The sequence below is a fragment of the Apteryx rowi genome, unplaced genomic scaffold, assembly GCF_003343035.1.
Source record: "Apteryx rowi isolate R43461 unplaced genomic scaffold, aptRow1 scaffold_39, whole genome shotgun sequence".
Classification (NCBI taxonomy): Eukaryota; Metazoa; Chordata; class Aves; order Apterygiformes; family Apterygidae; genus Apteryx; species Apteryx rowi.
In genome coordinates, this window is record NW_020450418.1 from 1316116 (window position 1) to 1329916 (window position 13801).

At 38.7% G+C, this 13801-nt stretch overlaps 1 protein-coding gene across 2 annotated transcripts; it reads left to right on the top strand.

Annotated features, from left to right (window-relative positions):
- Window positions 1–6: 6 nt before the first annotated feature.
- On the top strand, window positions 7–13306 carry ZRANB2 (zinc finger RANBP2-type containing 2). Of its 2 annotated transcripts, XM_026074476.1 has the most exons (10): window positions 7–113; window positions 474–526; window positions 635–743; window positions 2850–2932; window positions 5295–5371; window positions 5939–6076; window positions 6470–6642; window positions 8961–9047; window positions 10794–10958; window positions 11491–13306. In XM_026074476.1, exons 1-10 carry the CDS (start codon window positions 58–60, stop codon window positions 11552–11554), a joined length of 1005 nt encoding a protein of 334 aa, XP_025930261.1. In that variant the 5' UTR covers window positions 7–57; the 3' UTR covers window positions 11555–13306. The 2 variants fall into 2 exon arrangements, with proteins under 2 accessions (XP_025930261.1, XP_025930262.1); XM_026074477.1 differs by lacking the exon at window positions 474–526 and having other exon boundaries at window positions 25–113.
- Window positions 13307–13801: the final 495 nt, after the last annotated feature.

Genomic DNA, 13801 nt, shown 5'->3' on the forward strand with positions numbered 1-13801 from the left:
AAGGCCCCCGGTCCTCCGCCGCCGCGCTCGCTTCGCCTCGGCTCGGGGCGGCCCAAGATGTCGACGAAGAATTTCCGCGTGAGCGACGGGGACTGGATTTGCCCGGACAAGAAGTGAGGAGGCGCCCGACGGGGCGGAACGGGACGGGACGGGACGGGACGGGGCGCCCGGGGAGCGGCGCGGGGCGGGACCGGGACCGGCCGCCGTCCTGTGAGCCCGGCCCGAACCGGCCGAGCTCTCCTACGTGACTGACTGCGCGGCTCCTGGCCCGGATCGCGCCGTGTCCTGCCCCTGCGCGGCCCGAGAAACTTCGCGTTTTGATCTGGGACAAAATTGGCTTCAGAGACAAAAGTGGTTTTCCTTAAATCTTGTGTGTCTGTGCATTTCCCGAAAGTTAGTTACTAGTTTCTGTATTCTTTTTTCTTTGCTAAACAAGCGAACTCTTCTTCACTGGAGCGTATTTTTATTTTCAGGTGTGGAAATGTCAATTTTGCCAGAAGAACCAGTTGTAACAGATGTGGTAGAGGTGACTATGTTAAATTACACTTCTTCCTCCCCTTCTCCAATTCTGTTTTCTTGAAGAGTATTAAATTTAAGGAGAATCCTTGAAAACTGTTTTTTTTTTCTTTTTCAGAAAAAACAACTGAAGCCAAAATGATGAAAGCTGGAGGCACTGAAATAGGAAAGACGCTTGCTGAAAAGAGTCGTGGCCTCTTCAGTGCTAATGACTGGCAGTGTAAAACGTATGCTCTTCTTAAAAAAGTACAATGTTCTCTTGGACTCGCACAGCTCATCTGCAAGCAGATATTTAGTATTGTCAGCATAAATTTATTTGTGCTAACTAGAAAAGAGCAACCAAAGTCTCTAGTTATGCCATTAGTAACGTGCTTTATCGTAAGAATATGATTAACTTTTATGTGGTGGACAAGTTAGTTAATGTGAGTGGAAAGAAATAGAAAGTAAAGACTGGAGAGATAAAAGTTTCTGTCTGATAAGCCAAGGCACTTCTCAATTTGGAAAAAATGTATACATGGGAGTAACACCTTCACTGCAGTAATCTTATGGTTATGATTATTTTTACCATTCTTTAAATATTTATTGAGCAAAGCTTACCATGTAGCTAAATTCTCTAACGTTTATCTAAGTCATCAATCGTGAGTATTAAGTTCTAAATTAGAAAAAGGCTATATTTTAATTAAACATTTTAATTTTTTGAGAGGAGCTTTCAATTTTTCTGGAGCAATTTTAAGGATTTCAGTTCTTGTTTATCAACTAAGCTCTCTGAACAGTGAAACTTGGCTTTTTTTTTTCTCTCTGACTTGCCATTGCTGCAACCAAACAAAATGTTAACACAATAAAATGAGGTGGCAAAAGTAAGCAAAAACCTTGCGCTTACCGTTGCAGCAGATTGTAAGGACATTCGTGAGACCTTGATCTGTACATCCGTTTGGCAGACTCGAGGTAACCGAACACGCAGTGAGCTTCCCCTCTAAAAGAGAGGCAGCACGACACATCCTGTGTGCGTGAGGCTGGTAGCAGGGATAGCCACAGCTGCCCGTTCCTGCCGCGGCTCAGCTTTGTGCCGCGTGATGGCTTTCCGCTAGCGGTGTTCTGCAGTGTGAGACAAACGGTCTTCCCGGACAGCGCCGTGGTACCACTGACCCGGAAGGAACCCACTTGGTGGCACGCGGCAGGGTTTGCTGCGTGTTCAAGCTGATAGCTGAACTGTGTTTTACAGGCCGCTTCCTTGCCTGTTTGGTGCTGGGCAGCATCCTGAAGATCAATTTTGTGGATAGAAAAAGTGTGAGTGGTATTTTAGGACACTGTGAGGTAGAAATGCAGTAACAGAGCGGTGTAACTGGGTGTGCATCAGCAGATGACAGCAACTGCTCAAAAGCATCATTCCCATATTAGCTTGTTCATTAATTCCTCTGAACTGTGAATGCCATTAGTGAAGAGTAATCAGGAATTTGCATTGTTTCATCTTTCAGTAAATGTTATAGCAAGGTTCCTCTATCTTACACAGTAGCTTCATGAGCACTGCTGCTGAAACATGGGTTTTTCTTCGGGTCACGGGAGGGAAAGTAAGTTTCGGCCTGAATCAGGTCCACAGTCCAATTCGTCAGACATTTGTAGCAGTCTGGAGGTCAGGGTTTGATGAGAATGGGGAAAAAACAACAGGGAAGAGACAGAATTAATGGGAAGAGATGGCAGCTACCTCCAAGTGATTTTTTTTTTTTTTTTTTTTTGCACTCCCCTTTTTCTAAAACAGCGGCAGTTCACTGGACTCCACTTTTCAGATCTAGCTTTTTTATTCACTGTGGCAATGGTATTGCTTTCCCCCTCTTTTTTCCCTTTTCTCTCTCTCTCACATTCTGGAATGGAGATCTGGTAACAGTAGAGGTTCCCCTTATCCCTTATGGATAAGTTTGTTGCTGGTGACTGCTTTGCCTTCATGGAGTTCATAGCTATTTCAGAATCTGTTTTTGTTAAATATCTCTTCAAGTTTTTACCTCAGGTAAAATATARCTTCAGTTGTACGTTAACACATGTTGTACAGTCTTCCATTCGTGTGTTTATTTTACTTCTTTCTCCTTGATTTTTCTAGTGTGGTCCCACTCCTGTCATCTTTGTGCTTGCAGAATGCGCGCAGACTCTTCTGCAGTTCTCTGGGTCTAAGCAACTGTTTGCCTTAGAGTTAATTGTTTTGCATTAGTGACTGCAAATCACTGCTAGAAGTTGGCAAATATATTTTTATGATTATTCTGAAGTGTTGCCTCAACACTCAAACTTTTTAATTTGAAACAAAATGCTTTTTATTTATGCTTTTTTCCTTTTTCCCTCTGAAGATGTGGTAATGTGAACTGGGCCAGAAGATCAGAATGTAATATGTGTAATACTCCTAAGTATGCTAAACTGGAGGAAAGGACAGGTAAGATATGTATGATTTTAAAATACTCAATTACTGTAAGAAACTTTTTTTATAAATCACAATATAATTTAATTAAGGAATCTGTTTTCATAGTAGGGCTAGCAAAGCTGAATAATCTTTCATATGTAAATAAACTTGTAAGTTCTTAGACACAATTACTTTACTAGTATATAAAGCATCTAAGTGGTTTCATTTGGAGGGTCAACTTGGAACATTCAGCTTAAACCACTTCTGTGCTTGATTTTGTGACTAAAAAGGTTGAAGGAGTAATGCAGTTTTAGGGGTTTTTTTGAATTCCAAGGCCTGTGAGATATATATATAGATATATAGATATATATAATGCCCATCTACAGAGGAGTCAACAATCAGAAGAACAGTGTTAGAAGGCTGTATAGATCAGACTGTGTTTCTTAATGAGGCTTATGGTTTGGTCATACTTTGATGCATTTGAAATTCCTTCTGCATTAACAGTGAAGCCCAGCAATAACTACAACGGAGGATGTACTTAAAATGGGGTCATAACTCTGTTATTCTGTTACCACTGTAAATGGGATTAGTCAGTGAATTTAATGCTTAGAGCATGTGCACTAATGCATAGAAAAGAGAATCATGGAGAAGAGCACAGAACTTCTTCCTCAAAAGAAAAAAAAGATTATTTCTTAATTTCTTTCAAGTTCTGGTGTCCTTCAGAGTAAATTTGTGGTCATGTTTGGGATGCGCAGCATGTCACACACACTTGTCACGAGTTACAAAGTTAGCTGAAATCAGAGTGAGCAGGTTGGAGTTCTCCACGTGCGTTATGAACAGGAATAGAGTGAGAGCCTGAGTTTCCCTGAATGCACACTGCGTTTCTGTTCTGAGGTTTTTTTTTTTCCCCTCTGTGTTCCTGCCTGGTAGAAGAGAGCAGCTTCCAGTGTTCAGGGCTATGGAGAGCCATAATTTTGTGATTTTTGCTTTTTTCATAGTTTTACATAAAAAGACCTCTTATTAAAAGCTTACCTGTTTGTGCTAAGTGTCTACTCCAGCAGTCACCCTACTTTGTGCCATGGTATTTATCTGTACTGGTTTTATGTCAAAACATCAATTATGACTTCAGACAAGGAACAGGTGGCAAGAACATTAATTAAAAATTGACTTTTGGAAATGGTCCCGTCACTATAGAAGAAGGACTGTTTAATTTGTGTGTGTATTTTCATTTATATATGTATATATACATATCTACATACATACATATGCATACACAAATTGATATGGCCCCTGAATGGATGCCTTTTGTAGATAGTTTTGGAACATATTGATGAGAGAGAGGTGGTGTTACTTCTATTTGGTGGCTAGCAACAAAAATGAATACATTTTAAATTAAATTTCAAGATTTTACTTTTGAGTTCTGTGTGACTTAAACTGTGAAATCAAAAACTGTTTTAAGCAAAAACATATTCCAGGTGACATGCCTTCCCTTTCCGTCTTTTTTCTCCTTTGAGTTCATCATGCAAATCATAATTAACCAATAGGGGAAACTAATGTTGTTGGCTTTTTTTCTTTTTTTTTCCAGTCTAGACCGTATTTTTTTTTAAGTTTTAATTATCTAAATGGGGAGGAGAGAGAGAGATGTCCCAAGAAGCAAGTTTCCGCTCCTTGCTTCTTAAGGCAAACCTTGGCACGAGTGCAATTTAATGCAGCTACAGGAGGTTTTTTACTCCTGTTGCTCCCTGGGGATCTCTGTTCCGCTTCATACCACAGAGGAATAATCGCGATACGGGAGCGGCGGGCAGGCCCCGAAGCGGCGCGGCAGGCACGTGGCACCTGGCTGTGCCAGGGACACTTTGGCGGCGGCAGCTGGCAGAGCAGTAGCAAGCGCTGCCCTCGCCTCGCTTTTCCTTTACCGCTGTCCTGGGCGTTTGCTGCTGGCCACCGTCAGAGACGGGACRGTGGGCGCGGAGGACGGTAGCCTCGGTCCTGCCCCGCGGAGACGTTCCCGGGGGGGTTCATCTGCCCCAAGGGGGTTGTCGGCATTGCGGTCCCGGCACTGCAGTCCCAGCACTGCTCTTCTGTGAACCTGGCTGCTCAGCAGGGCTATAATCTGACCCCCCCCCCCGCCCCCTTTGAATTCCGCTGTGGTCTGTGTCGTTTATGCAATTTAATCCATTTTCTCAATTAGGTTCCTGAGGAACTATTTTTAATAAACATGTGTGGGAACAACTCACACTCCTCTTGAGATCATATTACATTTTTATGGCATGTGTATTTATAAATCCACTGAAGGCTTCCAGAAACTCTGTGAAAGTTTATTCTAAAGTTTGTGGTTAATGTAGCTGAATTCGGTGCAGCCCAAGAGATTGTCTTATTTTACCGCTTTTTAAAGGATATGGAGGAGGATTTAATGAACGAGAGAATGTTGAATATATAGAACGTGAAGAATCCGATGGGGAGTATGATGAGGTAAGATTAGGTGCACGTATTACTTCGGAGAGACTCGTATTGTGTGATTGGTGTTTAGGGTACATACGTTTGCGTTTGGTTTCCTGATGGGGAAAAGTATCTTGTGATGCATCTCTCTGTCAAATGCTCAAGCGCAAACCAGTTTTGAACTGAAAGCGAAGGCAGCTGTGTCTTTGGGGGGGTAAAAGCCAAGCAGCAGATCAAATTAGACTGCTGCGAGTTGTGTTCATTAAACTGCTTGAGGAATTGGCTTCAGGGCATTGCATGTTGTTTTCAGCTAGATAGTCAACATTGTTTTATAAAGAGATATCACAGAGACACAAATGTAAAATGCAGTTTTGTTACATTTAGATTTCCATTAGTCTTGTGTGTAGGTACTAGATCTAAATAAGTATCTGTTAAAAAGTCTCTTGTTGCTAATTGATGTTTCATGTTACTTCTCTTTCTCTGAGTAATAATTTATTTAAAATTGATTTTACTGTATATTTTCTCAAAGAAATCTTATCAAAAAGTACAGTTGGAAATGAGTTTTGATAAATCATATTCTAATGGAATAATATTTCTCAGTTTGGTCGCAAAAAGAAAAAGTATAGAGGGAAGCCGGTTGGTCCTGCATCTATCCTGAAAGAAGTAGAAGATAAAGAATCTGAAGGGGAAGATGAGGAGGATGAGGATGAAGATCTTTCCAAATATAAATTGGATGAGGTACTGTGTTTTGTTTTGGTTTTGCTAGCAACTATTTTTTAGTGGTTACTGTAGTGTAGTTTAGTAGTAGTAGCCAAAGTTTGGCTTGTATTTCCTGCTGCCTTCACAGCAATGTGGAGGAATAGCTATGAGGTTAATGGTACCTGCAGCTTCTGGAAAGTGTGTGCACCTGAACTCCGTACCGTAAAAAATTAAAAGCTTACGTGGGATCAGAATGCAGCCTTTTGACATCATTAACTGGGACCTTTCTGTCTGGTTAGCATATAAATGGGAGTGTTCTTGAATTTTATTCATAGTCTTTTGAAAATCACAACTTCATTTTTAGTTATAAAACTGAAAATTTCAGAGATTTTGTTCATCTTTCTTGAAGTACATGGTATCTGCATTTTGCAGGATGAGGATGAAGATGATGCTGACCTTTCAAAATATAATCTTGATGCTAGTGAAGAAGAGGACACTAATAAGAAAAAGAAATCCAATAGGCGCAGTCGTTCTAAGTCTCGGTCTTCCCACTCACGATCTTCATCGCGCTCATCCTCCCATTCAAGCTCAAGGTCTAGGTCCAGGTAAACGGGTACAGGTCAAGGGTAACGCCAGGCAAAATGTCAGTATCTAACTTCTTTATTTACTTTTTTTTTTCTTGATTGCCTTACAGTTTTAGCTAATAATGTTAACAATTTTTTGTACAGAATTTACACAGATAGATAATGTTCTGTCCTGGCCTTCTGTGGATCCTCAATAGGGAGGCTGCATATATCTTGCTGCTTGTTTTAGTAAATTAAGTTGATGTTCCAATTGAATCCTTGAAAGAAGTTTTAAAAAAATAAAAACTTGTTTTCAGATTTGTTTCTAGACTTGTTGGCCGTGTGTCATTCAATGGATGCACTTTTTGAGTAATATTGAATAGAGTTGTTGAATGGAGAAGCAGAAGAGTGGGAACTGTCAGAGTGGAAGTGGCAGAAGAGGGCAGTGATGCAGTCTGGATGGATTCAGTGAAAGGACTAAATGGAAATAAAGACAAGGAACTTGAACTTAATTTGATGGGAAGAGGCAAAACTTTAAGCACAGTGGCAATGCTGCCAAAATCACGGGAAAGGTTTATAGTGGTCATGGAGCCACAGAAAAAATCTGACGGGTAGATTTAAGAGATCAGAAATTACTTAAATTCAGAAATATATAAACAATTCAATATACGTCTTATAATCACATTCAGTAAAGCAAGCTGCAGCTTTCTAGCTGCCTCACAGCTAATATAAGGGTGATATTAATTAATAGGTTTAACACCTCAAAAGTTCAAGTTTCTTCTCATCTTCCCAGCTGTGTAACGGCACCTCTCTGCTCCAGCCGCTCTCATCACTGCCCAGGTTCCTTCATGCTAACCGGCCATCAGCCACTTTTTCTGTTTTGTCTGTTTTTCTCCCCACTGCTATCACACTTTTCAGCTGCCTCCTCTGTAAGAAATGATGTTCTTGAAAATAGCTGTTGTCCACCTCCCGGCTCCTTCGGGTGCCTTCTYGAAAGTAGCATTTGCCATATGGTTACAAGGAGCACTTTGGATATTAGCGACGAGGCTGACCGACTGTCGGCGATTTTTGTGAAGTGAGATGTGGAAGAAGAGAGTGTCTCCTCTTGGGGGAAGCGGCTGTGTTGTCCCGTGTGCGGACACTATGCAGCCAGTATGGGCTGTTTTTGAGTGCAGTTCTTAGATTTAGGGGTGGGAAGTTCAAAGATGATACAAAAACTTCATCCGACCATAACCTTGTTCATTAATTCACAAATCTTAACATTGAAGCAAAAAGTACTTTGATTTATCTGAAATTTATTACGGATCTTTGAACTTTTTGTTATGCTTCTAGTAACATAATTCATTGGCAGTATCAGTTGCCTTTTATGACACATTTATGAGATACTTATATGCTCTTTGAAAAGGTTTAAATATATTTTCTAGTTAGAAAGCATGTGTTCATACTGCTTTTGTTTTGCGGAGTAAAATGAAAAAGACGTGGTAACAATATATAATGGGAGATTGAGTGCATGTATAAAATATTTTGCCTGAAAAGATTATTAGAATTTGATTGCAATGTCTACTTTTTACAATTGTTACTGAAAGTCAGTACCATTTTTATATATTTCTTATGATTTGTGCCTTAAAGAAACACTATCAACCTGAAAATTTTGAAAATGCTTCTGTGTCTACTTACAGAATCACAGAGTACAAGTAGTGTTAGACTTGTCCATGTTTTAGCCAAGAATTAACTTCCTTCTTTTTATAACTCCTTAATTTTTAATGCAGAGGAAAATCATTACAAAAACTTGAAACTGTTTACAAGATGTTTGTGAGAACTGACTTGGAGAAAATTTGAGCTAATCCCAATACTCCTAATTATTTTGCTTTTCAGAGAAGTTGATGGTTTCAGATTAAGGCACAAATTAAAAACTGTTTATTTCATGAAATAGTAAAAGGTTATGCGGTTGTTTGATTCATTTTGCCAAATAACTGCAACCTCTTTAATTTTTCTGCATTGTTTTAGGAAACGTAATAAAAAACAGCCTCTATACATTTTTGAATGCACCTTCTTACTATGTTTCTGTTTTCAAGTGTGATGTGGTGAAATTAGAGGGATGGGGGAAGTGGTCATTCGTTTAGTGAATCTAGGCCCAAATGTCTTTACGCCTAGGAAACTGTTGGCTTTATTGCTAACACTAGTAGTTATTTTGCTAAACACAACAAAAAGAACACCAATAGCATGTTTCAGAAATTAACAATAATGAAGACTACTGTTTCAAACTCTTATTAGGGAAAATTCTGTATTTAGTTTTAGAGCAACCTCTGTGTATCCCAGAGCTGTTCAGATATTGGAAAAAACCTTCCCTGTTGTTTCAGGTCCCATTCAAGAAGTTCTTCCAGTTCCAGATCAAGATCTCGCTCCAGCTCCAGAGAACATTCTAGATCTCGTGGGTCGAAATCAAGGTGAATGAGGTAGCATTCTCTCTTGCAGAGAGGAAAAAAGGGCAGAAGAACCAACCGCTTGTTTATTTCATCGTAAAATTATGCTGGTCAAAAAAACATTAACTCATTTTTATCTTGGAAGTCAGAATTCCCGGGGTCTCTGCACAAGATTGTTACCACTACTAATGTATTTCTTGAGAATGCGAGGTTTGGTTTGAAGAGTTTAAGTCTGATCTAAAGCTAGACGAGTGGACTCCACAGATCTTCACTTTGAAGGAAGAAGAATCTGAATGCATGTTTACTTGCTTCAGTAATTTTTGCTCTGTTTTTACTGTTTCCACTTTGGCTATTTGATGTGGAAGAACATCAGAGAATAYGCTATACTTCTGGTTTTGTTGTGTTTAGTGATAACATATTTAACTTCCACTAGGTAGAGCTGCAATTATCTTTATAAATGTGGGGAAAACGTATGAAAGTGTTGGACAGTTAATCATGTGAGATGCTCACAGGAGTTTGAGTTAGCTGATATCTCTGTATAGCAATTACTGAACTGTGCAGGAAGGACTAAGAGAGTCGTGTAAGTTCCTTGAGGTGTCCTTACTCAGGCGTCCTGGTGGCAGAACTTTTCTTTTGCAATGGAATGAAGATCCCATCCCTTTCCCATGCATGTAGAGAACCTTAAACTGTAAAATAAGGAAAAGAAATTTAAGTTGGGAAAGAAAACCAACCAGAAATGGTGCCACCGCTCTTTGGCGGCAAAAGCATTCTGTGGATGATGATTGCGGATCAGTGCGAGAGGAGAGTCCGTGCTTTCTGGAAGAGAAAATGGTGCTCGAGCCCCTCTAGGTTCTGAAATGACTCATCAGCTCTCCTGGGTTATTTGCTGGTGCCACACTGCACCCACCGAGGGGCCTCAGTGTATTAGCTCCTTTGAAATAGGAGAGTGCTTTGCTACTTACAATGAGACCTCTGAAAATATTTTACCAAAAACTTGCGTTTTTGAAAATGTTTTACCAGCTTACTGAAAAAAAACCTGCTAGGTGCTTTTACATAATTTTGGAATTAGAGTTTAGGACCTTCTAGCTCTATTACCTTATTAAAAGCTCCAAAAGCTGTTTTTTTCCCTCAGATAACAAAAGTGATTTTTGAGTGCTGTAAGTGAAACTGGTTCATCTGTTGCAAATGCCAAAGTGACTGTATTACAAAAGTGGGGGTTTTTTTGGTTTTTGTTTTTTTTTAATATTATGGTTTTGGAAGGTCTTACCCAAATTTACTTTGACATTTGTAAATATACCTTCTGAGGGCTTTTCCGGTTCTAGGTAAGATGAATAAAGTTCAATGTGAAATATCCTTTAATACAAAGTGAAACACTGTTAAATTAGTATTACATCTGTCATTCTCAAACCTTTTTGCTTTGGGAATTGGATTACTGAGGAAGATCATAGGTTATGTCCTGTCTCAGTCTCCCATAGCTTGTTATCAAAATGCCTAATTCTGGAGAATGCTGGAAAGGGGTTTCCAAACCATTGCTGGTCTGTATGTTGGGAAATACTATTTAGCAAAATTTATTAAGAGAACTACCATGCCAGTAGAAGTCTTTATTGGCAGTTAACTAAGCAGTAAGTATTAAAATATCCACAAGCTTCTTTCAAAAGAATATTGATGTAAATAGAGTAGCAGGTGTTCATGAAAATGTCTCTTTGTTCTTTATTTGTTCTTTCTATATTATACCAGAATTAAATCTGATTTATTTCTTAATCAATAAAGATCCAGCTCCAGGTCCTACAGGGGGTCTTCAACCCCAAGAAAAAGATCTTACTCAAGCTCTCGTTCATCATCTTCCCCTGAGAGAAGCAGGAAGCGAAGTCGTTCTAGATCTTCTTCATCTGGTGATCGCAAAAAAAGACGATCGAGATCACGGTCACCCGAAAGGTTTGGGTTTATGTAGAATAAGAATGGGTGTATTTAAATGTGTGATTTTTATTTTTTTTTTTCTGAAGGACTGAGATTCACTGGGAAAAGTAATTGAGTCTGATCAGTTATTCTGATATGAGACTTAGTTCTCTCACTTCCCCTATTCTATTACTTCCTTTTAAAACCTCTGTAATCACTTTTTTTTTTTTAATGAAACTTCCTCCTGTTAGGAGCATGTTCCATAGAAAGACCTGGTCACCACTCTTTCAGCGTGTGAAAGTGTTAACATGTATATCATTGATTTATTGTCATAAGCAATATTGCATTTAGAAATTGTATTCTACTCTCAGTATTAAATTTACTGTACAATTTTAGTATTAAATTCACATTCATGAACTTAAAGTGGTTTAAAWTTATTTTTATATTCTTAAAAGGCCCCTATTAAATATACTTGGCTTCCAGCTATTATAGGATACAGACTACTCAAGGTGGATGCTAAAATTAACTTCAACTTATTTCTTTGCATGCTTTCTCCATTTATATCTTGCAGACGCCGCAGATCGTCATCTGGATCTTCCCATTCTGGTTCCCGTACAAGTTCTAAAAAGAAATAATGTATTAAAGTTCACATTTAAAAACACAAAAAAAAATCCAGTCAGTGCATGAGACATATTTTTAAGAAGTTGGTGTCTTACTTGGTCAGAAGTGCTGAATCTGCTAGTAGAGGTGCATGTCTGTCCTTGCTTTCTGGAAAATTGCAGCTTTGTTCATTCACAAAACAAAAAGTGAGGTAGCATTTTAAGCCATAAACTCCCCAGAGGAGGTGTGAAGTTTTATTGTTTGAGTAAGGGGGTTTTTTATTATTTTTAAAGACTCAGTTACTCCATTCCTGGCTCTCTTACATGGGTTGGATTTGTTGCTCTAATACGACTCTGCTCTTCATGTGGCAGTTACAAAAGTGTATGAGGATATGGGAGGAACCCATAAACTGTCTGCATCCAACTCCTGAGCTTCTTTAATGTACCTCTTATGGGACCACGAAAGATTAGTGTAGCTGTAGGGCTAATATAACCCATAGGATTACAGTAGTAAGTTTTGAAGCTTCATTTTTTTTTTTCTATGTTGAAGTAAAAATATAGCTGAATGCTCCCTTTTTTCTTTTTAGCCAGGTTTAGTGCAGAATAGCTGTTAAATATCCAGTCCATGATATGATTCTGTAGAGAGTGGTTTAGACTTTGCTCCTTCAGCGTGAGGACTTTGGAGTCGCTGGGCGCTAGCCCCTCCGTGGCTCAGATCTCATGGCTGCCAGTGCCTCTCGCTCTGTTTGTCGCAGTCAGCCAAGCGTACTTGCTGCAGGGGGGTACCAGGTACAGTATTTTCACATGCGTGGATCCTGGATTTTGTGATCCTTTCTTATAAAAGGATCATTTAGGAACTACTCTTGAGGTGGAGAAATATGGAACTAGCTTCTTGGAATCAAGTGAAGTTTCTGCAGGCCATCCGTAAAATTAATTTTAGGCTGACCAAAATTTTCAAGGTATCTGAATTTTCTTTATATTTAAAAATGAAAAATAATAAACTGTAGAAAGTTCTGACATCTTAAATGTGTTTTTCAATCATTCTTGTCCCTCAAACATATAATTTATGGCTTAAAATGCTTTATGGACTTTAATAGCAATATCACATTAAAACTTGGTCACTCTTGAGCTCCGTTTGGTTAAGACAGGTTTAAGTATCYTCAGTGCCATCACAAGGTAAGTATGTTAAGGAAAACTCTTCTTTTTAAGCCAACAAAGAGCAATATATCTGCAATTATTTCAATAGTAAAATTTCCAAACCCTTATTTGATAGCTGCTTTTGTAAAATGAACTGCACAAAACAAACGGAGCAAAATTACATCTGCCTTTTTCTTTTCTTTTCCTTTTTTTTTTTTTTTTTTTGGTAAGAAACAAACTTCTTTGGACTGGTATATAAGCAAAGTGGTTTTGGTGAAGAAATATTTTGATAATCTTGCAGAAAAACACCCTGCAATTTCTTCTTTAGTGTTTTCTTTTATATCTAATTTCCTTGCTAAATATGTGTAGATTGCACAAGAACAGGTTAGTCTTGTAACTGTGCCTCTGACTTCTTTAAAGTCCACCTACTAAATTGTAAAAACCAGACCTAATAGATGCTATGTTGTTACCTTTTGTTTTTTCCTTGTGCTTTGTAATAGATTGTTGCTGTACTTAACAGATGAAAGTTTTTAAATTTAGCAAATGGTAGGCTACAGACAAAGGAAAATTATGGTTTCATTTGGCTTAGATGAAATGTAAGACAACATGAATCTGTAGATGAGTGTAAATAAAGCCTCTGAGTCAACTGTGCAGTGAGTGCTTTCTCTTAGAAGCATAAGCAAATCTTTCTTAATAACCTATACTAACAGTTAGATTTTTTTTGTCCTCTGTCACTGCAGTGCAAGACTGGCTGTATGTATCACAAATTTTCAAATTGTTTCAGTTCCTTAAGTATTGAAAATATTTGGGGATTTAAACAGCAGCATGTTTCAGATGAGCTTTTTTAAAATTCTGAGATATTTCCTTCTGTATATATTCCATATCTAACTTTCAGAAAGTTTTTAAAGGAAGCAGTATAAACCTTTTATTTTTTAATTACTAGATTTTTTTTAATTAAAAAGGCAGAGCAACTGTGATATATCCTTGCATGCCTGTTACGAACTACACAATACCTATTTTTAGTTACTGAATCAGCGAATAAATGAGTGCCAGATTGGAGCACAGTCCACCTCTGATAAGACACAAAGATAGATTAAGATTAGGCAGGATAAAGGTGGTGTTTGGGGCGTCGGGGGGAGCGGAGGG

Bases quoted from the DNA above. Each gene is read 5' to 3' on its own strand.
- ZRANB2 (XM_026074476.1), top strand. From the start codon at position 58: ATGTCGACGAAGAATTTCCGCGTGAGCGACGGGGACTGGATTTGCCCG. The intron at 114-473 runs GTGAGGAGGCGC...TTTTATTTTCAG, and splicing joins TGGATTTGCCCGGACAAGAA to GTGTGGAAATGTCAATTTTG. The intron at 2,933-5,294 runs GTAAGATATGTA...CGCTTTTTAAAG, and splicing joins TAAACTGGAGGAAAGGACAG to GATATGGAGGAGGATTTAAT.